At 37.5% G+C, this 24,972-nt stretch overlaps 1 protein-coding gene and 1 long non-coding RNA gene across 2 annotated transcripts; one reads left to right on the top strand and one right to left on the bottom strand.

Annotated features, from left to right (window-relative positions):
• The first annotated feature begins 888 nt into the window (after positions 1 to 888).
• On the top strand, positions 889 to 24,494 carry LOC110984066 (uncharacterized). The gene is made up of 3 exons (XR_002598823.2): positions 889 to 1,108; positions 2,199 to 2,311; positions 23,062 to 24,494. It is a non-coding gene; the product is annotated as an uncharacterized LOC110984066 (long non-coding RNA).
• LOC147800047 (uncharacterized) lies at positions 18,505 to 19,942 on the bottom strand. The gene is made up of 3 exons (XM_087133799.1): positions 19,865 to 19,942; positions 19,171 to 19,532; positions 18,505 to 18,878 (listed from the first exon to the last, which is right to left on the bottom strand). The coding sequence occupies exons 1-3, from the start codon at positions 19,940 to 19,942 to the stop codon at positions 18,599 to 18,601; spliced, it is 720 nt and encodes a 239-aa protein (XP_086989925.1). The 3' UTR covers positions 18,505 to 18,598.
• Positions 24,495 to 24,972: the final 478 nt, after the last annotated feature.

Below are 24,972 nucleotides of genomic sequence, written 5' to 3'. Positions count from 1 at the left end.
TGGGATTTGGAGGAGAACAGTTCATTTGTTAGGTTTCATTACCAAATGAGTCCACATTTTTTGTAGCAAAAACATAGTTTCTCATGAAATGAAGTACCTCCCACCCACAAAAAAAGAAAAACCCAAACAAAATCGCACACGTGCTTAATGTATTTTACTGTGTTAGAGTCTCTTCATTACATGACGAAATTTTCTTTTTTGCGTTTTATATGTGTAAATAGGCCCGCTATAGTTTTACAAGCAGATTTGGTTAAAAAGAAACGCAGGCCTCAACAACGTCCTTAACCGAAAACGCAAATAAGACCTAAACGAAGTCAACATGCTTTCTGGTGGGCTTCCAACCTTTAGATCTAGGCCGCTTGAATAATAACGTAAAGAAAGGCAGTCGGGAATTGGGTTGACCCCCAACCCCCTGACTGCATAACTGCTCTGTTGCATTCGCTTTTCATAGTTTAGCCTTGTTGCTTTTTCCAAAACGACTCTTTCATACATTCTGTTGTTAGGCAAATACAGAAAAAATAAGTTTTTCACCACCATTAACTGCTTGTAATTTAGAATAAAATAATATTTTATTTGTATATTATACGAATTAATTGCGTGCGTTCATGTGTTCATCATCTATTAGCAGGAAGTAGACTTGGGTGTTGAAATTAAGCTTTCAAATAACACACAAACACACGGTAACTGCAGTTTTTGTTCAGTGCAAATGCTTGTTACTGGTTTTGGTCACCCCTCTTGAAAAAAAAGAGAAAAGAACGAACTTAATTGAACTAGAATTAATTGTTGGTTCCCGGTCATCTTTCAGTCGTGACATCAGTTCACAGCTAATGGCGGAACTGGGAACCAGTCAGCCCGCATTAGCACGTGGCTCAAAAATGCGCGCGCATTATGAACTGCAATGGCGTGTGTTGCGAAAGAGCCGTGAAATGTGTCTCGAATGTTTAATAGCAGAATAGAGTAACATTTGTCGGCTAATACTACTTTTCCTCGACAAGACAGTCTGAATTTCGACTTTTAGTGAGTATGTGTCTTAAAGAACTGAACGTAAAAGACCAAAATGCCGACGCAACCTTCGTCAACGCCGTGCGAATGTCGGAAAAGAAAGCACGTAAGTATACATTTTACACAAAGGATCAAATGCATAATAACGTGGGCATTATACACGCATTTCCTATTGCACTTTTTCCTGAGTTGCTGCAAAAACTATAACTGGCCATCGCTAGTGTTTAGTCGTGCATTTTAAACTTTTAATCTAATGTCTAAACTCTTAATTCGACATTAAAAATGCTGATTTCAAGAATTTCCAAGACAAATGTGGAAGAATGTCGATTCAACTTGAAATTTAGAATGAATTTACTCTTAAAACATTGAATTCAACATATATAGCCCAAACTGAATCGTAGATTTGGCCATCATCTGGTCACACTTTTGTTGAAACATTGGCATTGTACAGAATCTGATATCATATACATATCAATTCACTTGTTGAGACCAAGTAACCTTGTTGCTTAGCAGTCAGTTAGGGCACTCGAAGGGCCGTGCATTTGTTTGATCCCAGCCACAGCTGCCGTAAAAAGATTGGAATTGTAGAGCTATGCCAAATAGGCCTATCCAAATTTTCGATTGATCATCAAATATTCGACTATTATTGTCCAAATTTGTATATTTCATATGAAAAATGATTCATAAAAGGAAGGGGGATTTTCTTTTGTTTTAAATGGGAAAAATTACATTAAGGAGGCTTATTTCAAGCAGATTCAAATGAAAAGCAACAGAAATCTTGGAGTGACTCAAAAAGTAAATTATTCAGTTAAATATTTAAAAGGAATAGAAATTTTCAACAGTGTAAGAAGTATTGTTCGTCTCTGAAATCTTGCTAAATCGTTATATCGTTATATGGAGATACTCCTAGACTTGAGAAGCTATTGTAGTGATTAATAATTATAATACACAATTGTGTGCATTCTTGCATCTGATTTTGTTCAATCAATCTGCCGGTTGGTAATACCAAATATTTGGACATATTCAAACGAATTGAGAGTCAGATATTCAAAATAGTGAATTATTCTAATTGACTCAGCCCTATGAAATGAAGTACATGTAGACCTTGCCATACTTGAATGGGTATCAGAGTAAACCTGTCTGCTTCATCGTAACATTTTCCAGTGAGAGAATAACTTTTCTCGTTCTGTTGTCAGGTTGAGTGGTTCTCGAGGAAAGCCAGCAAGAAGATGCACATTCTTCCCATTACCTAAGATGTGTGCAAGACGTCAAAGATGTTGTCAAACTGACAGGATAGTGACTTCACAAGGTGAGCTACATGTACTGAGCTTATGGCATCCAGTGTGCTCCACTCCATCAAATCCACAATGGCATGTACTCGTTGTACACAGGTCTAAGTTTAGTTTCATCATAGTGGATGTTGTCTAACTATCCCAGATCCTCCAAATCCCTTACTGTGGAGGAACCCAATAGCACTGATGTTCTTTCAATGACATAAACCACTTCCAAAGATATTACATCATATTATCATATTACACTGTGTTCCAGTGCTTAATATGTCTGTACTTGAAGGAGGAGGTCTTTAGTTCGAGTCCCAGTGAAGTAAGCTTGTGAATTTGTTTGAGACCTCTCAAACAACACTGACTGTACAGTGTTATGAATTTATTGACGTCGGGGTGTAAAAGCCTTCTCAAATTCGGCAAATTGTGCTAAACCTGCGGGTACATTTTGAAGGCACTGGCAAGTTACTGAGAACCTGAATGCCACCTTTTCGAGCAAAAAGTTGACTGGAAACAAGGACAGTTAAATGTTAGATCTGCATCTACCAATTTACCAGAAGTCCCAGCAGACAGTATAGCAAGTTTTTTCTTGACATGAACTGCTACATTACAGTGTACATCCAATATTGACCACGGTCCATTGGCCCAGTTTGAGTTCTTTGTTTTTCCAACTTCCAAATAAATTTCAAATCTGAAATGTGAACACGAGTGGTCTTCACAAAATATTTGTACAGATTCTCTTACGTACATGCATGATGGAGTGGACGACACACTGTTTCTCTTAAACTAAAATCTGATGTATGTGTGAAAGAAGCTGCATATATCTGAACAATTTAAACCCTGTACATGCTCAGATGTGGTGGTTATTATGCACTTGATAGACCACCATTACATCCCCTGATGTCAAGCAGCTGGAAACCATGAGTCCAATTGGTCCCGATTTGGAATTCATTATTCCATAAAAGAGATTTGATTTGGCATCAGTTTTCATGTTTACAGCTGTATCTGGTTGTACAGTGCTGTATTTTGTGACGTAGACGGAGGCCAAAGTTTCACGAGACCAAAATCATCTCAATCTTCTGTAGGGCTGAGTCGATTTGAATAATTCACTATTTGGATATTCGACCTTCAATTCGATCAAATATCCGAAAATTCGGTTGTACCGACCTGCAGATTGTTGATGAACCATCCATATACAAAATCAGTTGCAATAATGTACAAAATTGTACATTTTAATCACTGTAATAGCTTTTCATGTCTGGGAGTATCTCCAGTCATGAGTTAGAGATGAACAATACATCTTGTCATTTAAAATTTTGTAAGGAATAAGTTAATTTTTGAATCGAAAGATTTCTGTCGTTTTCATTTGAGTCTGCTTGAAACAAGTGTCCACAGTGCAATTTTTCTCATTTATGACAACAGAAAATTCTCCCATCGTTTTCATGAGTTTTGCATTTGAATATTTGAATTAGAAAAATAATAAAATAATATAAGATTTCGGTCATCTGACAGCCCGAAAAATTCAGTGAAAAGCTTTCCTTTTAATGTACTTTCTATCTTGGAAAATCGCAAAAACGAAAATTGCAAAGATTAGATCAATTCTGAAGATTAAAACGTGAAGTTCATTGAAGTATCTTTAATATTTATCTCTGATTTGGCCAATCTCCATCTGTCTTTGGAGAATGATGAATGATTAGATTATCGATAAAATAAGGGATAGTCCTGCATTTGCTGTTATCAATGAAATTTAACATTTCATTCCAGTATGTTACATGTACCAACGTGCCACTGGTGGTAAGTTTTGATTAATTAAAAAACCCTGAAGATTATGCATGTAAGATACAAATCTTTCTTGCTCAATATATTATACCATAAGCTGCTTGTACTGTGTATTTATGGACTGTGAACTTACACATACTTGAATTTGACATTGAAGAAGTGTTAATAGGCAAATAGACTTAATTTTCATATTACGTTCACTTTTTACTAATTGCTCAAAATGATACCAAAGTTTCCTGAAACTAAAATCTGCAGTGTTAATGAAGGGTAGAGAAACAGTATATTCGTTGTTGGGTGAACCCCCAAACAATCATTCTGGTTAACTCATATGGGCCTAATTAGGTAGTGAATGAAGCCATTCAGTGTGCATGAATATATTATCCTGGCATGGGAATGCAACTATTGTCTAACACAGCCACTGAATACAAAGGAAAATTTTGCCCCATTTTCCTTCTGGCATACCTCTAAGCTTCAGTTTCATCAAGTTTAGGACTAGAAATGCTATAGAATTAACCCTAACACTCCCAAATCCTACAATTTCAATACGATTTTACATACACCCTAGGGGATTAGGGTTGAAGAACCAAACAGTTGTGTGAAAGTTACAGTTTGATTTTTAAGAGTTAGAGGACTTGCAAGATAAAGCTGTTTAAACTTCTATTGGACAGAACATAAAATAAGGTACATGTACATGCACTTGCAATGAGTGTGTGTACATCCATTCCAAGTTGCAAACATATTGGACAGTTGAGACTGAGGGACAGCTGATATTGGAGTATTCTGTCTGTTCTTTTAACGTAAAGCTAGTTTTTTGTATTTGTCTTCGAAACTCTTCATCCAGTAGCACATTCAGCACAAGTTACAGGATGATTATGAGTGACGGTGAAGAAATGTTCAGTTTTAAAGGTGGGAAAGAAATCTGCAGTGCTAATGAGGGGTAGAGAAACAATATATTCATTGTTGGGTGAACCCCCAAACAATCATTCTGGTTAACTCATATGGGCCTAATTAGGTAGTGAATGAAGCCATTCAGTGTGCATGAATATATTATCCTGGCATAGGAATGCAACTCTTGTCTAGCATGGCCATTGAATACAAAGGTACTATGGTAGCATACATGTACTTTTAGTAAGACACTAATGTGCCAACAAGTAGAGTTTAAATCCTTGCTATCCATTTCTATATTTGTCTAATTACCGTTGTTCTTGGAATCACGCTTTTTGATTTCATTTTCACAATTTGATTTTTATTATTTAGAAATTACATAACATTTAGAATTGACCCCCTTATTTGGATAAGGAAGTCTCTGTACACATAGATCATGTATGTGTACAACTTCAACCCAGAACAGTCAGTCTGCAGCACCCGCTCTCATGAAGTCAAATTGCAAAATTCTTCGCAGAGACCCACACATGCATTTTTATAAGACCGGTGCATGAAAAAGTGAAAGGTCGACCAAAGTTTTTTTTATGAACAACACGTTTAAAAAGTATCAGCTGTCTGTTTAGATGGTGTGGTGAGTGGATACATGTAGGGCATGATTTTATGAATCAAATGATAAGAAATTTGTCCATGTTATGTTAGGTACTGGCAAAAATTTGAAGCTTTAAAATTAAATTGTGTTTTGTTTAAAATGTTCAGATATATCTGAACCCTGACCTACATGTAGATAAAAACAATTACTGAAACTTCTGCAGATCACAGAAGTATGAAACGATCTTTCATATGTGACATTTGGCAACGAAACATATGATTTTTTATGCCACACTTTGTGAGCGAGATTTTTTTGGGATTGTTTTAAGAAAAACAAATCTGACTTGCGATTAGGCCTATGCTCATGTAACCCGAGTCTGAAGCCCCCAATAAATCTAACAATGCCATAGCCACTCAAAACCATTCCCTCTTAAATGTAAAGGAAATGCAACCAACGCAAAAGAGATCAGTTGGTGATTTAAAGAAAACAGTACCAGATAACACATATAAGCAAACAATACTTATGGAAAAACATTAAAAATAACTGTGAAACCACTGTTAAGCACCCAAAATGTAGTGAGAAATCTTGATTGACTAAAGCCAATTTCTAGGAAAAATTCTTGAGAACAGAACCCCCAAACAAGGATTTACAGTTCTCGTACAAGACCAAAATTTGTAAGAGGGGTCTAAGAGTAAGACTTACATTAAATATAATCTAGTGTCACTAAATCATGTGCATGTGTTAAAAGTTACCGGCCATATAATAAGCAGCATGGGGGGGGGAGCGGGTTAGTGTAGCGGTTCTTTCCTCGCTTTGCACCAATGAGGCCCAGGTTTGAGTCTTGGCTTGGCCCAGGCTTTAAGTGCATTTGGTTTCCAGTCCATACTCGCTCTCGCAGGTTTTCTCCAGGTACTCTGGTTTCCTCCTGCCTCTAAAACTGGACCTTCTTCCTGACTCCGTAATGTGATGCTGATTAATAGTGTATGAATAAACGTACAGTTATTGGCGCAAATAGCCTGAGTTGCTGAAAGCGCCATTAAAACAAAAACCATTTTCCTTCTGACATATATGTACCTCTCAGCTTCAGTTTCATCAAGTTTGGGACTAGAAATGCTATAGAATTCAAGAACCAAACAGTTTTGTGAAAGTTACAGTTTGAATTGGATGATTAAAGGACTTGCCAGATAAAGCTGTTTAAACTTCCATTTGACAGAACATAAAATAAGGTACATGTACATGCACTTGTAATGAGTGTGTACATCCAGTCCAAGTTGCAAAAATATTGGACAGTTGAGACTGAGGGATAGCTGATATTGGAGTATTCTGTCTGTTCTTTTAACGTGAAGCTAGTTTTTTGTATTTGTCTTCGAAACTCTTCATCCAGTAGCACATTCAGCACAATTTACAGGATGATTATGAATGACGGTGAAGAAATGTTCAGTTTTAAGGTGGGAGAGTAACACAGGTATTCCACTGAAAACTTGCAGAATCAGAGTCAGGTATGCATTGAAAATGCAATTCATGAGTGGGTTTATAAAACAAGGCTGCAGAGGTGGAAGGCAAGGAAAGAGCCACGATTTCAAACTGACTTCCCTAATTTCCAATCTAAACTCCTTCATAACATTATTTTCACATGTGTTTTTATAACCTCTTTTAGTAAAGCATGTACATATGCATATATATATGCATATCAATTCCTTCCATAATAAAGACGCTCCGACCAAAACTGCTCTAGGTGTACCCCAGCCCCTTATCACTTGGTCTTTGGCCTTGCTTACTGTGTAAATACAACTTCTGAAGACCAGTGCAGGCAGGGCAGGTTGTACCACTTTGGCTAGGGGTAGCTTAGTCCAGCAAGAATGCATCTGGGTGTGGGGCCAAACATTATTCGAAGGTCATGCTTCTGTTATCCACCCATCCACACATTTTTAAATTCATGCTTTTATTCTTTTCATACTTTATATAGAAAATTGTGTTTTAAAAATATATGAGAACAGTGTAGTGGTTTGGAAAAGTAGTATACAATAAAATAACACGACCTCTTGATTCCTCTCGACACAAAAGCATTTTGTCACACTCTGAAAAGCCTAACAACCTCTTGTACGGCAAGAAAAATACCTTTTGAATATTTCAAACTCGGCTCCAAACATTGCAATTTTGGGGAAAAAACTTAAAATCTGAGCACACACAACGTCAATTGCAAACTTGAAATTGTTCGGAATGTAAAAAATACAAAATACATGTATAAGTATCACACACTTTGTAATCCTTTAAGTAATCAAAGGCAAGAGAGATAAAACATGGAAAGACTCTTAACCCTAACACTCCTCAGTCTTCCAACAGGTGAAGGACTGAGGAGGGTTAAGGTTAAGGGTTGTCTGTATCACTCAGTTGATCAGAAACTCTTCACAAATATTAAACTTTGTTGATTGTAGTTAATGGAGTTGAGAATGAATACATGAAAACCTAAAAATGTTACAACAAATTTACACTTCAGGTAACATCGTATTCTACTGCACAACAAATCTTTAAATATGCAGAATTAAAAGAGATTACCCTACTTTACTATCGGAAAGATTATGTGCTTAAATTGTGGGATTTATAGTCAAGTTCTTTCATGCGCACATACATCAATTGTTTACTTGCTTGAAATTGTTCAGATGGTACAATGTATAAATATCACACACTTTTGTAATCCTTTAAATTTAATCCAAGGCAAGATAGATAAACCACGGAAAGACTACTAAGCTAGTAGAAACATAAAGGGCAGTCTGAATCCCTTAACCCTAACCACGCTGAACCAAACAAGGTTATGCAGGATTTCAATGGTCCCTAGGGGGTTAGGGTTAATTGGCCGAAAAACTCTTCACAAACATTAAATGTTCACAACTGTAGTTTATGGGGTTTAGAATAAATACACGGAACTTATACATGTTACATTTACAACAGATCTACACTTCAGTTAATATTGTATTCTACTCACAATAACACTTTATAAACATGCAAAAAGATTCTTGCAAGTATGCTGCAATCTTGAGAATACGATACATCTGACAGACAAAAAAAGTCTTTCAAAAAGATGGCTTTTTCTATTGTTATAAGGGAAGGCTTCTTCATAACCTGTGGTCCAAAAACAGGGGCCGATAGGTCAATAATATTTCCATATATATTGCTAAGGTGTAGTCGTTGTGGGATGTATCCTTCCTTTTGTTACATGTCGATCTTTTCCTTCACGGATTCCAATAAAATATGCTGTGGTTTTTTACAATATGAGTAAGAATAAGTTTGCTTTGGATTTTTCTTGTACCTGTAAATTTTTTCTGAGCCTTCTTCACCGTTTTTTTTTGCCATTTTTCGGTTGCGTTTTCTCAATAAGTTTTGTTCTCTTTTGGCCACTTTTAGTTCATTTTCCACAACCTTTCTCCTCTTGGCATTCCACTCATCCAGTTCATTCTCAAGTTTTCTTTTTCACCGCCCAGTCGTAATTTGTTTATGGACTCCTTCAATTTTTCCAGATAAGCTAGATTTTTGTGGACCCCCTTTCCTCGAACAAGTTTTGAATTGGTGTAAAAAGTACTTGAGTGTACTTTTTACCGACCCAATTATGTGTTTGTCAATGCACTTAGTGGACATGGAATCATCATGTGACCCTAAGGCACGCTCTATAACAGATAACACGTAGTCATCACTTTCTACGGTCCCAGGTTTGTTGTTAAGGATTTAAAAAATGGCATACTTGTTGATGGGAATAATCCAATCATCATTTGGCATAGAGACCACATTCGTCAAGGCAAGTTTTAATGAAAGGATTACACTTCGGTATGTGAAAGACCTTGGAAACCACCTCGACCTGGACTATCTGAGCCTAATGTAAACTCACAATGGCAAGTAAATGTGCTTACATTTACTTGCCATTGTGAGTTTACATTAGGCTCAGATAGTCCAGGTCGAGGTGGTTTCCAAGGTCTTTCACATACCGAAGTGCCAAGATAAATCCACAGTGCACAAGTTTGGGTTTCAACTCCTTTGTATATTCAGTGAGACACCTTCTCTTGTACAACCAGAACTCAAAGCGTTTCCGTACGAATGAAAGCAAAGTCTCCAGCCCTGTTGTTCACTCTGCAATACCAGTCATCCCCAAAACATTAGATCTGTGAATAAAATCACTTCTGTAGATGTCCCTTCCCCCTCACTGTTTTTGATAACTTTGCATTAATGTTCTCAAGAAATTGTTTGATGACCTCTCTTTGGGCTGGCACTTTAAGGGTGATCTCTGAGTTGTATCCATGGGCAATGTTGAGGCTCTCCTTCACCTACAAAAAATGACACAATGAGATAACCAAATAAGTTATGTTGATTTCATAATTGTTAGACGGTGAGGCTGAATTTATGTGTCTTTGCTTCTTTTTCAAAGTCAAGATCTTACCTGCATGTATACTTGCTGTTTTAAGTGTCCACAAGCATCTCCTCTTTCAATATCTTCTGGCATTTCCACAACTTCTTTTGGCAACCACTCATCAAAAGTTGAGGGCCATTCAAGGTAGTGCACTTTTACTTCATCGTTTTCTTCAATAACCTCTAATCTCCACAGCTTTCCAAGAGGCCAAGTTTCTCTTCTCTCCACCCTGGCAGGCATAGAATTAGCACCTTCAGTCAAGCCCCTGTCTAAAGCAACATAATTCACCTTTTTCTTTGGCCTCAAATCCATCCCTGTAAATAGTAAGCAAATATAATAATTGCTAAAAAAGCCAAAACTTGAATGGATACAAATACAATGTCTGTAGTATTCCCCCACAACCTTAAAATTGTCCCTTGTTCAATGAAAATAGATGCCCTAGACCTATTCATAAATGTACTGCCACGTGCCATATTTCTCAAGCAACCCTACTTTAAAATAGAACGTCCCTCTGGAATGGACCGAAGCCTTGTTGTAAATGAGAAAAGTTCCAAATTTAAGACAAACCACTTCTTACAAGAACAAATAAGGATAGTTAATACTACTTGGTTACTAACATTTGCATCAAGGAAGGAGTAAAAAAAACCTTACAAGGAGTATTTTGTTCTCGCTGACAACTTCGGTGATGCACATGTGATGTCTTTCCACGGCCACGTGTACACGCACGCGCGGCCGTATATGCATACAGCATGTGTTGAGTACTGGTTGACCATGGATTTTAGAGTTTATTTCATTGGCTGGAAATTCTTTATCTTCATTTGGATGGCGGTTAACATAGGCCAATCACAATAAATTTTGCATCGATAGTCGGCTTAGGAATCACTGAGTCGACTGCAATTAACAAAGTCAAAGGAGGGCGCTGGAGAAAGTTATGGCGAGTTGAAAAAGGGCAGTACAGCAAATATTAGTGGAAAAAGTGATTTTAGACACAAATTTGAACAAAAACTGGAGAGAGTCTTGAAGTTTATCAAAAAAATGACGGTCTTTAATCAACGCTTTTTCAAAGAAAAATAATACTCGATTAACGACAAAAATTTTTGCCGCATTTGTTAGTTATGACATAAAAATTGAAAAAAGTCCGCTGTTTCCATGTATCACTCCAATGGGGGATGTTTGAGCAGTTGCGTGGTGCATTGAAAAAGGAGCAAAAAGGAATTGATATGAAAATGTTTCTAAAGATTTGCCTGTTGGGTTGTCTGTTCATTCATGTACACACCTGTATAAATTTCAGCGTGGGGATTTGTATAATTGCAGAAACTCAGCTTTTCACTTATCAATGTCTGCAGTACTCCGGACATGCATATTTTTAATCATCCAGATAATCTGGTTCTAAATTTCTGTAAATATTATTTTCACATGCACACCAGGCTGTCAGAATACATGTACTTACTACCAGCTGCGTCATCCTTTTTTTGTGGAACCCGTCAGTGTATATGGAAAAATGTTATTTTTATACACATGTACATGTATATACATACAAGAGCCTTAAAATTGGGAGGGAGGTGCCAACAAAGTACCCGATGAGAGCTGTTCCTGTAGAATTGTGACCTTTTTGTGCATTTCTTCCTTTACTTCCCCCCCCCCCAATTTTTCTCTGCCTAGTCTCTGGGTCTTGCTGACTGCTTACACTGCACTTCTCTTGCTATTGTGTCTTTTCTCTTGTGTCTTTCTTTTTCTGTCCTGAGAGTTTCTGCCTTACTACTTTTAGTAGTTGGTTTCTCCTCCTTGCTGTCTGCACCCCACTACCTTAGAGATTCTTCATAACTGCCATCAGAATGCGGTCTGACCTCCTCGGTCTGTGTTTCCTCCCCAACGCCCTCAGAGATTCTTCATAACTGCCATCAGAATGCGGTCTGACATCCTCGGTCTGTGTTTCCTCCCCAACGCCCTCAGAGATTCTTCATAACTGCCATCAGAATGCAGTCTGACCTCCTCGGTCTCTGTTTCGTCCCCAACGCCCTCAGAGATTCTTCATAACTGCCATCAGAATGCGGTCTGACCTCCTCGGTCTCTGTTTCCTCCCCAACGCCCTCAGAGATTCTTCATAACTGCCATCAGAATGCAGTCTGACCTCCTCGGTCTCTGTTTCCTCCCCAACGCCCTCAGAGATTCTTCATGACTGCTATTAGTATGTGGTCTGTCCTTAGTTTCTGATTTCCCGACCGTCTTTTAAATGACGTGTTGCTGAACAAAGTGTTATCAGCATGCAAATACATTTATAGAGTACACAATACTGTGAAGTTGCCTCTTTGGCAGTCCCCTAATATAACCATAAAAATGATCTATTTGTGGAAAGTGGAGATGTTCTCTTAATATTAAACATTTCATTTTTACTCCTGAAATATATCATCAAAGGCCTGATCTCGGTCTGTTTTAGTAATTTAAAGGGAAATCTGTCAATTCAACACGATTGTTTTTGACTGAGTTTGCAAACACGACGAAAGACATGGTTTCTCTTAACAGTTTTTCCTTCGCATTATAGTCAGGTACCTGGTGTAACGAGCACCTTGTACATGTATTTCTATGCATCCATGTCAACTCGGAATCAGATGAGTGACAGTGCAATGTGATATTGCCATACACATGTGATGCCAGCTCTGGCTGGGTCAGACTTTGTGTATTGGGTACCATGCATGTGGGATATGTGAGTACATGACTGCATTGTACAGGAAACATCAGATTTGCTGTCAGGCGATGTGTGATCACTTTGGTCCACGAAAGAAATAAAATATGATCAAACAGACGGTGCATTTGATTGTAAGCCTTCTTCCCTGTCCTGTCCAACTTGACACGAAAAACATGCTACCCACATTGCCAAAACTTTTTTTGTGAGTTAAGTTGGACAAGTTGATTTACATCTCAGCCTGATCTATGTATTCGGTTTTCATGTATTTAGTATCCTTTTCCAAGTGTAGCAATCCAGCAAGGCTTGAGTTTTCGGCATCACTGCTACTGGATGCATGCAATGATGGTCAAGCTACATGTACAGTTAGTTTACACATAATACCTGCAATGTGAACCAGGTTGGCTATTGTTCCTTCACAACTGAGACAGTGTCCTTCACTTTTAATTCAACAGTCCTAATATTAAATACAAATTTCAGTTACTTCATGTCGCAAGATTTGATGACAGTATGAGATCGTCTGAAAAAGAAGTCAGCAGTGTTTAACAAAAAGCATTACCGGTATTTGGTATCAGTTTTCCTGTAATGCAATGCTAATTCTGCATTGATCTCATATTGGATCAATTTTTTTCCAAGTAATTTTTTTTCTCAGTGGTACCAGAACATATCATAATGAAAACCTTGTTGGTCTTACCCCAAAGGTCTAGCAGTTCACCTCTTGCAGCACATTAAAGTCACTCTAAGCTTTACCATTAACCTGTCTCCCTTTTGTCAATTCGATGACTTCTAGAGGTACACGTGCAGTACGAGGTCTACAGTCCTAATTATCTGTTTCCATTTCTACCCTCAGCCTTTCCTCCTGACTGCTTGTACTCAGTCTTTCCTTCTGACAGTCCCTTTCTTCTTCTTTTGGTGTCTCTTGTCGGAGATGTTGATACATATTCATACACCTGGAAATATTTTCCCCTCCAAATCTGCCTCAGTCTGTTTATTATTTGGAATACTGACAATGAAGGCTTTTTTGGTCTTTACCCAGAATGAATACATATCATACACTTCAGCTCTACTGCCATGTTTATTGTGAAATTGGTCTTTTGTCTCCCCAAAGTGAAATACACCAGTAAAGCATGGCCCTTTTTTTGGGGGGGGGACAGTTTACAAAATCAAAATCAATCAAGACTAGATCTGTAATTAATGAAGTACTGTGAAAAATGCCAAAATGCATTTTAGGAAGGACTACTCGCAATTCTCCCTACCTGTAGGATTGATTTTGAGTAGCTTTAGTGAAAAATAGCTTATTTACAACATTAAACTTGATGCCAACACCCACGTTTTTTCAAATTATGTAATACAAGTATTTTTTCTTGAGAAAGTCAGTGCTCTTTGTAGGCAAGTGGATTCAAGAAATTGGCTTTGCACGTTTCACTTCAGTGACTGTTTCATCTAATGGATAAAAGAAACATGAAATGGCCATCAAATTGTTCTGATTCATCTTGGTAAAATGAAATCAATCTTTAAGCACATCTTGGCAGAGATGAGTTGCAAGATAAAACGGTTTCGGTAAACCAGGCCCTGGTTATCAAGTGGCTAATGCTGCATTGGTGCATGTACATGTACAGTGCCTACTGGCTTAAACTGCTTCATACTTGAACAAAGAATAACCTCTAGATCAGCTAAGGCCAAGTTCATAGAGCTGCTTAAGCACAGACTTTGCTTAAGCATGAAAAAACCTTGCTTAATAAACAAAGGTTACCAGCTGTGATTGTCATGCTAACCAAAAGATAGGTAGATAGCACTCCAAAACAATATACATCACAAGAAGTTTTGGCTGGTAACCTGATTTCTCAAGCAAGGTTTTTTCACGCTTAAATAAATTTTTGCTGAAGCAGCGCTATCAAATTGGCCCCGGAAATAGTATCAAAAGTACCGGTACCAGTATCATTAGTCAGTTCCAATGTCCTTTGTAAACAACTCAAAGCATTTTTTTATGGGAGAGATGGTTATATTTCAGAGTGGGATTACAATTGTTTGATCAACAGTGACTGCTACCGGTAATTGGAGATTGAAGTTTTTCATGATGCGGAAATTGGTTTTAACAGTATCGTGAGAAAATCTAAATTGATGACAGGATTTGCTCCAAGCATATGCTTGAATCTCACACATGCATATGCAGTGTATCTTGGAAAGAACTCCAAGAACTTATAATGGGCTTATAATGTGGGGCAAATGATGTCAATTATACATAATTGGAAAATATTGGATGTCTAAATTAACTGGAGAACTCATAATTCTATAAAAGTCAATTTTTGTTTTACCTTCTTTGTCCAGATTTTGTGGGAACATATCACATTATGTAAATTCAAATTTGAATATTGTTGACTTCATTGTCCGTTGTACATGGGATGTAAAATGCATCCATAATTTATCAAGAGAAGTTATTACATTTTCAGTGTCATAGTGAATCCCTATACACAATTCATACATGTCTTTGATTCATAGTCAAATGTTGGATGGCACTGCCTGGTGTCTTTGAAATAGAGCTTAAGATTCTCTAACATTTCTATTAAAATGGCAAATTGAATGTAATCAACTATTTTTAAATTCAATTTTTAGTTGAGTTGGGATTTTTTGCATAATATTTGCAGACTTGCCACTGTTGTGTACATACAATGTATGTGTTTATTGCTGTTATTTTAAGAACCAAGAAACCGTATTTTGTGGTGTTTTATTTCCTCATGACGTAATAAATCTAAATTTTTAGACTGTTGCAATTTCTAAATAATGAAGCATGCATGGCCATTCGCAGAATTGCCTACTGGAGAAGAAAAAAATAGCTCTGGACTATAATGCTTGTGGACAAAGCAGCCATCATCAGAACTATTGCACAGCACAGTTTATCTGTTGGTTAAGTTTGCATACGTTGAACTGAACTGCATCCATGTACGTACATGTACAGTAACAAAATGATAAGTGTGGATTCTTTCCGACAACAAATTGACTGCTGTGACAGCTCATCACATAGATGTCTTTCCTACCAGTGGCTAATGGAGTGGCAAATACTGTACTTGTCTCTCTACCCATATTTGTAGGACAAGAATGCCTGTGACACACATCATGTCACAATGACAGGAATGACGTCCCTCTACCCAGAGACAGGCCTGGGACAGGTCATCAGAATAATGTCTTTTTACCCAGTGTCAAATGGAGATCTGAGGTGAATGTACATGTACCTGTCTGTTCTCAGTCGCAAATAATGGAGGCCTGGGACAGTTCATCACAGTCACATCGTTCCACCCACTGGCAAATGGAGATCAGTAACAGTCCATCAAGATGGCACATATTCTCTCCATCTAGTGGCTAGTGAAAACCAGTGACACTCCACCAGTATGGTAGGAAATGCAGACCTGCGACAGTTTGTCACACTGATGTCTCTCAAGGCTCAATCCAGTTGCAAGCAGAGAAACGTGGAAGTTCATCACAATAATGCCTCTCCATCTGGATAAAAGCAGACATTTGACAGTTTATCAGAGTTTGATGTTCCTCGTCCCAAGAGTAGATGTCTACAGCTCATCACTTTGACATCTCTCCACCCGATAGCAAGTGGAGATTTGTGACATTTAATCATCAGAGCTTATGTCCATCCACACGAAAGAACATTGGTACAGGTCATTGCTTTGACATTTCTCCATGCACCTGGTTACAAGGGGAATTTAATCATCAGAGCTGACGTCTGTCCACCCAAAAGCAGATTGCCACTGATCATCACTTTGACATTTCTCCACCCAGTAGTAAACTGAGACCAGCAAAAGTTAAAGTTGATGTCTCTCTACCAATATACCGCTAGTTACAAACCATCCTGAGATATAACAATGATACTGTATTTTTGTGAACGAGATGATGTTCTCAGTTGAAAATCCATGTCGTTGCTTTCTGATGACCATTTTTTATTACGGTAATTTTCTGAGAGGAAAATATCTTGATAAAACAAATGTTTGTTTCTTTTCAGCTATATGTATGCTGAATTTATGAAGGAAAAGACCCATACAATATGGTTTCTTGGTTTGTTTTCTTTTTCTTTTTTTTCTTTTTTTTTCAATTTAGCATTTAATTTCCTGTATTTCTAAAGAGAGGGAATAATCCTCCTTGGAGCAGTTCTCACCGGGCATCAGCTTACATGAACATGTGGATGGTGTTGATCACAACTCACGCCAAGTATGAACTGGCCTTCAAGTCAGCATAATGAATGAGTTTTGTCAGAGAAACACATGTATGCCAAAACAGTTTAAAATTAAATTGGTGAAAATTGTCTTTTCCTTGGAAGAGCCTCAGTTTAAGATGAGGACGCCAAGATTTCCCATTTGCATTTTCATCCAGTTGGAATAAATGTACCGAGCTTGCTTCTAGGAAAATATACAGTTTGAATCGGAGAAGAGTAAAAAAAGAAACTCGCATTTTACTGTTCTGTAAAAAGTGTATTTTCAGAGAAACCAACATTTTGTAAATTACAGATTTTCTTTAACTTGGGTAAAAAGTGATTTTCTTTTAATCTTATTTATAATGTTCACTTGATCTTCCACCAAAGAACGTGTATGTGTGCATTGTGGAAACCGGTAAGTGGGAATGCTCTTTCTCCTTGGAATAGCCTCACTTCAAGGTGTCAGCTCAGCTGACGGAGTTCGAGTTTCCCATTTTGAAGAAAATTAGTTATTTGTATAAAAAGTAGAACTTAATAGTGTATGAAGTTTTTAACTGAATCACTGTGTGCTGTTACTGTAATTATCAGCAACTTTTGCCAAAAGAAGAATGGTCAGCGTGTTAACTAAGGGATTATTTAAAATTTTTGGTGCTTTTTATCAAATGTCAAATTGTTTTCCCCCAAACCTTTGACGTACATGTACATGTACATTTAGGCCTTTGATCTTAAAAACCTTGTGTTTAATACATTCCAAATACAAACTATTTGGAATTGAATAATAAACTTCATTTGTCAATTATTTCCTTGGCTGCACACTCACATTTTCAAGAAAAATCAGTTTATAAGTGTTTATAATTTTAAATGAGAACCCTGGCTTTTCAGTCCAGTGACAAAAGTTTTTTATTACTAAGATTTAAAAAAAAAAATGTATGCATACTGTGCACACGTAAGTGTGAAGAATAATCAGTGTTATTGAAATAGTTTTATTCTAATTGCATTCACACAGGGATTGCTTTAATTTGCTTGTCCAGTGTGTTCTGAAGCTAAACATGGGAAATTCTTGGCCGTGTGTCCCAATCGGGTAAATGGAACTCCCCTTATGGGGTAATTCGAACACGCTGATAATGGGTAAAAGCAGGGAATACTGCAAAAAAATCACAACTACAAATCACACATTGGAGCAATTATACAATATATTACACATATAAACACATACGGAATATCAGAGTGATCAATAAGTGCCAAATTCAACGTTATTAAACCCAACATGTGTTTTGAAAGTTTTTATGATAATTGAGTTTTTTTGGCAAGAGCCACGACATTCAAAGGTAAAAAAAATCTGAAATGTTTCAATCACGTACTTGATCCAGTACTGCCCTAAAATACCACCTGGCAACATCAAATATTACATGTTGCAGCAATTGTAGCGCCAACACAACTACATGACGTCATGGTTTGTATAGAGGTGCACTTTTCTATGACATGATTACAAACGGAAAAAAATGGTGCGTCTGCTGCAGATACATACATCTCTTCTTCTCTCTTTCTACTTTTCTGACTTCCTTCTCAGCAAGTTCCCTTTCTTTCTTTTGGTGTTTCTCCACTTCTGCAGTATAAATTTCATCTGCTGTCAGCCATCGTGCCTCAGTCACTCGTTTTGAAGTTCCTTTCTTAAAAACTTTCTTCATGACCGGCTTCTTTAAGAGAGTTGCAAAGCAAGGAGCCTGGGTTGATGAGTGAGGGAGCTCTTCTAGCGTTATTTGCTGTACTTCATCTTCTGGTTGGGTTTTTATATCCGTTGGCTCTTCAGTGGAAGATGCATCCGTGGGTGGAGTGTTTGGCTGTTCACCAGTAGGAACCAAAGGATCGGCAGTAGCGATGCTGACGTCACCATCAAGACTACTGGTATGATGACGGGCTCTTCAGCTGGCTCCTGATCTGCCTCTTGAAACTCTAGCTCTGTATCGACAGCAGAGAATTGCATGTGCTCTGCAGTTACGGCTTGAGGGTTGAATGGATAGATGCCAGTGGATTTGAAACCACTGATGATATTGCTCACGGTGAACATGCTGGTACACATCCCGAAAGAGTCCACAGAAATTGTACCGTGTAATCTGTTGTTGGGGATTTTCTCTCATGAATCATTCACATCTCTTACTATATGCGACCTTGACTGATCTGAAAACAGTTTTATCAAGAGGTTGCGTATGGTTTGTTGTATGAGGCACCAGGCAATAGATGCTGATGGAATTGTCCCGGGCTAGTGTGAGCGTGGCTATATTTATATGGGAGTAGTGTCGATCCCAGATGAGGAGCAATGGACGAACAGGCGGCAGTGAGGGTATAAACATTTGTCGAAACCACGTCTCAAAGAGGTCAGCATTAATGAAACTGGAGTTACTGACTCCAAAGAGTGTCCCGGGTGGTGTATTGTGAGTCAAGCGCTTTCCCTTGAAGATGACGAATGGTGGGAGAACGGTTCCTTGTGCATTTGTGCATATAAGAACCGTAACATTTTCCCCACGGTTAGCACTTGTTCGCGACTGAACAGTCTTCTCTTTTGTGGAGATGACCTTTGAAGGTGTGTGTACTAAGTTATATATCTGGCCTGGCTTTTCTTTCAAGCCAGTCTTGTTAAAACCTCGCCAAGTTTGGTGAAACGATCCCCAATAACCTTGGGGTTCAACATGGCTGCCCTCGCTGCTGCAAGACCGTCTGGTTTTCTAAGCGAAAGCGTAGGATGTCGACTTAAGAACCCTTGCTACCAGTTGTAACCGGCCTTTCTTTCCTCTTTATTGAAGCGATGAGGGATTCCAGCTTCCTCTGCCATTTCAAATGCCAACTTGCACACAGCACTGATACCGATTCCAAAGCCAAGACTCTCCATATCCTTGAGGTATTGAACAAGGATTTGCTCATCCTCAGCTGAGAAAATTGGCAGTCTTGATGCCCGTGCATTTCCCGAGATGCCCTTCTTTAGTCGTTGGCAGAGGGTGGCTTGTGGTACTCCGTGCTGCTTTGCTGCCTGCCGTTAGCTAAGTTTATTATCTTTCACGGTCTTTAAGGCCAGTTCCATGGCTTCAGGTTTCCACTTCCCGTAAGTTGGAGTCCAAGAAGCTTTCTTTTTCGGCATTCTGAATCTACAGAATAGTAAATATAAAATGTATTGACAATATTAGTCATTTTATCCTATAATTTGATCAGTTGGGTCTTGTAATCACATAAACACAGAAAAGACCGTGGTTGGGTACTTAAGTAAAAAAAAAGTCCTTTTGTATATTTCGGAAGTGATGGTACACAGCATTTATGCAGCACACATGCTGTTCCATTTACCCCAATGACTTGGGGTAAATGGAACACCCCACAAAATTGTATTTTTCAATGGTTTGAATGCATATTTTGTTTCTTTAAAAACTAATGTCCCAACTTAAAAGATACAATGCAGTACATAGCAATGTCACTGCCTTCACAGTTCGTGCTTGAGGAAACAAAATATAACTTCGCTGATATGGATCAAATCATCAAGGATATGCAACCAAAATGGCCGCCTACACGTCTCTCAATGTTTTTATCAAATGCGGGCAACTATCCAGTTTTCAAAATAAGATAGTATGTATGTATTTTTTTCCAATAACATTGACCCAAATTAAACTCTGATTCACTTATTTGTATTTTGTTTCACTGTATTTTCAGTTCTTTAAAAATAATTACTATTTTAGGCCCTAAGCCAGGCCGGCTTATTTGTATGAATGAGACCACGCCCTAGTTTGTTTTAGCAACGTCATGTGACACACATAGGGTCATTAGATAGAGAAATTTGAACAACAAAATTAAATTAAACATCAGCATAAAAATGACAACTTACCCAAACTCTTGATGCTGTTGCTTCTTGATGAAAGAAATCCAGGTCTTAAAAACACTTCTCCCTCTGTTAGCATTTACTAGTATCTCGGCACAATTTGCTTTCAAGAAATAAAAATTTCAGTCAAGTTGTTTAAGTGCCCATAGCATGTACATATTAAATGCTATTACATATTACATATTACATTACATGCACATATACACTGTACACATCCCTGTACCAGCTAAACAATGACCTGTTATGTGCCCCTCTGACATTGTAAATTACAACTGCAGAATACAAGTCCTCGATGCTCTGTTCCCGTTAATAAAAGTCATAACTTTCTAGGCAGATGTTGTCATACAGATAACAATCCTACCGGTATCATCCCTCAAAACCTCTGTTTACATTGTGTGTACCACTGTCTTGCATGCCTCTGTTTTCCCACTAAGAGTTTAATCCTTGTCCAGCTGAGGCTGGAGCAGTCTCTGTAAAAATATTCTCCAGAGTTCTTTTCTCCTGCAGCTACATGTAAATACGAATACAGGGCTGCCCATCTGTGAACACTTTATTTTTTACTTGGTGAAAGATCGACAACCCTTAAATTCGGAAACTTAAAGATAAAAGATTGTAACAGTTCCCAGTAAGATTGCACCCATGCGCACATCGTGTGCAAGTCATCACGCTGCCAGAAATCTTGTTTTATAGGTACCAATAGTACAAGTATTGGATTTTTCTTATTAGGTTTTTTTGATCAGACTTTTTCAGTGATATCTGAAAATGATAGCAATATGATTGGTCGCTTTCATTTTAGAATTTCCTTAAAAAAAATTCAGTCAAAAATTAGTCATGTACATTTGTACATACATGTACACCTACATGTACATGCCGGTACATGTAATAAGATGTTCCCTTAGCTTTCATGTACCCTCAGTTCCTCATTAACTCCAACCCCCCTCAATCCTTCACCTGTTGGAGGACTGAAGAGTGTTAGGGTTAACTCCCTTAGCTTTCATGTACCCTCAGTTCCTCATTAACTCCAACCCCCCTCAATCCTTCACCTGTTGGAGGACTGAAGAGTGTTAGGGTTAACTCCCTTAGCTTTCATGTACCCTCAGTTCCTCATTAACTCATGTATGTTCAGTACTCTATTTGCACAACTTTGACCTCATTTGCCATTTTAATGCACTTCCTTGGTACAGAGATGCTGCTTTGCTTTCAATGGTTATAAGATTGGAGTTGCTCTTTGGCTTTTATTCCTCCATCTATATTTACTTACAATCTTAATGAAGTAGATGAAAGGTTTGACTTCTACAAATAGATATTCATCATCCTGTATAATATCATCAATGGTACATGTACATGTAGGTGTAACAAATTTATACACATGTACATGTTAAGGTCACACTCTTCTTTACATGTAGTTTACATGGGTATCATTTGTCAGGTTTCTCTGGATTTCCCAATTTTTGACCTGAAACTTTCTTTTTTTTTTTAGATGAATGGAGAGTTTGCTACTTTTTTGTACAAAAAGCCAAACGTTAGATTCACACATAGTCCTGCCCATTTGGGAAAAAGCTTGGATTTTAAAACTTTTAGAAGTTACAACTCTTCTTCATGTTCTGTGTACATGTTCTGTGTACATTTCCCAATTTCATCCTGGAGACCAGAATGGACCGTACTCTCTCACTGAACGCCAAGATTGTAACAGTGACTTTACAATTGGATTTCAAGCAGCAGCAGAACCATTTGAAGCCAATAAAATACTGGTTTACTGCAATCAATGATAAATGCTTTGGTTTCTGATAAGTTGCATCATATGTGAGCAAGAAAGATTTGTATGTCAGCCAGGATCAAGAAATTTAAATGTATTGTTATTTTTTAATGAAGAATTCAAGCACGGAAATGCAAATTTCTGACATTTGCTTCCACACGGCAGGGTACAGGAAATGGATGCAATAAGGCAAAATAAAGGACTATTTACATGTATAAAGTAAATAAAACTTTTTGAATCTTGAAATCAGTTGCAAATTCCAAGGAACTGAATGGTTCTTTGCTCTCAGATTTATAATTCAACCAGTGGAAAGTTTAACTTGTATTTAGAGGGTTAAATCAAACGTCCTTTAAGCTGAGTCATGACATTATGACATCAGCATTGAACCCATTAAGGCAAAACAAATGCAACTGATTTTAACACTTCAACGACATATTCCAACTTGTGGCCTCCAAAAGAGAAATTTACAAGTAACAGGTGTATGGCCAGTAACGTTTCGCTGCAAATTTAAGATTAAATACCGGTCCATTGTCCTGTACCCTGCCATTTCAAAATAAAAATATGTTCAGCTAATCCAATTTATTTTTCCTCTTTTAATCCCAACATGCATGCCGATGATCAACTGAAATTCTACAAGCCATGAGTCAACATCATGAGCCACAGACGCAACATCCATCGCTAATGTCTCTACCGGATTCCTGGACTCTTAAAGAGCGGATGGACTTAACTTGAGAAAAGGGTAGATCCATGGCATTAGGAGGACAGAAACTGTTCAACTTTGATTGATACATGTGCTTCTCCTCTGTAAAGACAACATAGTATGCCAGTTCTCATTTGGAGTCAAACAACTGATAGTGTTCTGAGGTTTTTGGCTACTTTTGATTCAAGCATTTGCCTGAAAAATTAAAAGTAACATGCTTATTTTATACAGGGTTATTTATGACTAGTGCCATGGATTTTGCCCTGTTTAATTGTGTTGAAACCAGGCACATATTATTTACAAATACCCGAACCAGACCTTGTTTAATTAGTTTTAAGAGTTATACTTTTATTTTAAAGAGTTATACTTTTAAACATTAGTTAGTACACATGCAAATGTTCCATCTCATGAAATAAAGTGTTTGGTTGCCATTTACAAATCAAAGTAAATCCCCATTTTTATCTACTGTTAGTGCAAAGGAAAGCACATCGTGAACGTGCCTGAAAGCCTTTGAGCATCCAACATTTTTTGTTGTCATTTCTGTGAAAAATTACAGTGCCCCAGCTCTTTTTAAAGCTCTGTTCTTATGAACAACAGTTTGAATTTATTGTATTAATTTAGTCTGGTTCTAAAACAGTAAGGGCAGATTGGTATGTGCCTGGTTTCATTTTATTGCTTTGAAATTTAATTTTCTAAGATACCGGTATAGCCGTATTATTCAGTTTCTTTTTATTGAAATAGCTCATACAATCTACAAATTTTTAATTAATTTTAAACAAACCATGCAATCTACACTAGCACATCATATGAACTTTTGGTATTATGATTTTAATTTAAAGGTTCAGTCATAGCTGGAATGCATCGCCTTCGTGCCTGTATTGGAGAGGAAGCCCTGGCAGTTATTGCCGGTCATTACCAAGTAATTGGAACACTGCCTCACTTGAACTAGTTAAAATGGGATACTGAATCAAAAATATGTTCCCGATTTAAGATACATTGGAGGTGTGATTCATTTGTGGAACATAATATATGTATTTGAATTCGTGCACCAAGAAAGGAAGTTCTTGAATTGGTGCCGTCTCTTTTCTTTTCGTTTTTTTGTTAAAATGAGATGCACACTTCAGATGCAACTTAGCATGAAAATCTTTGGCATAAATTTGTGTACTGTATGATGTGCTAGTGTAGATTTGTGCAAACATTTGGCTAAATAAAGTGTACGTTGTCGCTGTCGTGTGATTTTATTTCATAAGTACATCTGCTGTCTATTATTAGACTTCACAACTTGGACTTTTACACACAAAAAGAACACATATTTGCTAAAAGCTGTTGTTAACATGGCGCTGTGTACAATTTCTAAGCTATTTGAAAAGGGAATCCTTTATTGCGTTAAGCCTAAAAAAAAAGATCAACAGTTATAAGTGGACAGTAAACAATCAAAATACCAAAATCACCTCTTGAAATAGACAGCAGATGTACTGATTTCCAGGGTAATGTATATTTAAAAAAAACACACTGCACCATTAAATTCAAATGCATAGTACAAGAAACAAACTCGTCACTTTATTAAAACAAACTTCGAAAAAGCTTGGTGCAGTGTGTGTTTCACAAGGGGAGGGGAAATGAATGTGTAGATTAAATTTTTTCTGTTCTGTGATAGCGCCCTCTGTTGCCATAAAATTGATGTATGTTACAGGGATAGTGACTGAATAGAGGGCGCTCTTGTTGGACTTAAAACGGCATCAAATAAAGACCATAGAACTGACTTGGTGTTTCTTCAATTTAATTCATTTGCTTTTTCAAACACTTAACTATGAATTGACCTATGAACTCTGACCTGACCTTTGAACT

The sequence above is a fragment of the Acanthaster planci genome, linkage group LG02, assembly GCF_054643075.1.
Source record: "Acanthaster planci isolate LZ-2023a linkage group LG02, COTS_SCS, whole genome shotgun sequence".
NCBI lineage: Eukaryota > Metazoa > Echinodermata > Asteroidea > Valvatida > Acanthasteridae > Acanthaster > Acanthaster planci.
The sequence above is the reverse complement of the archived record's forward strand: the minus strand, read 5'-3'. Positions and strand labels throughout refer to the sequence as shown.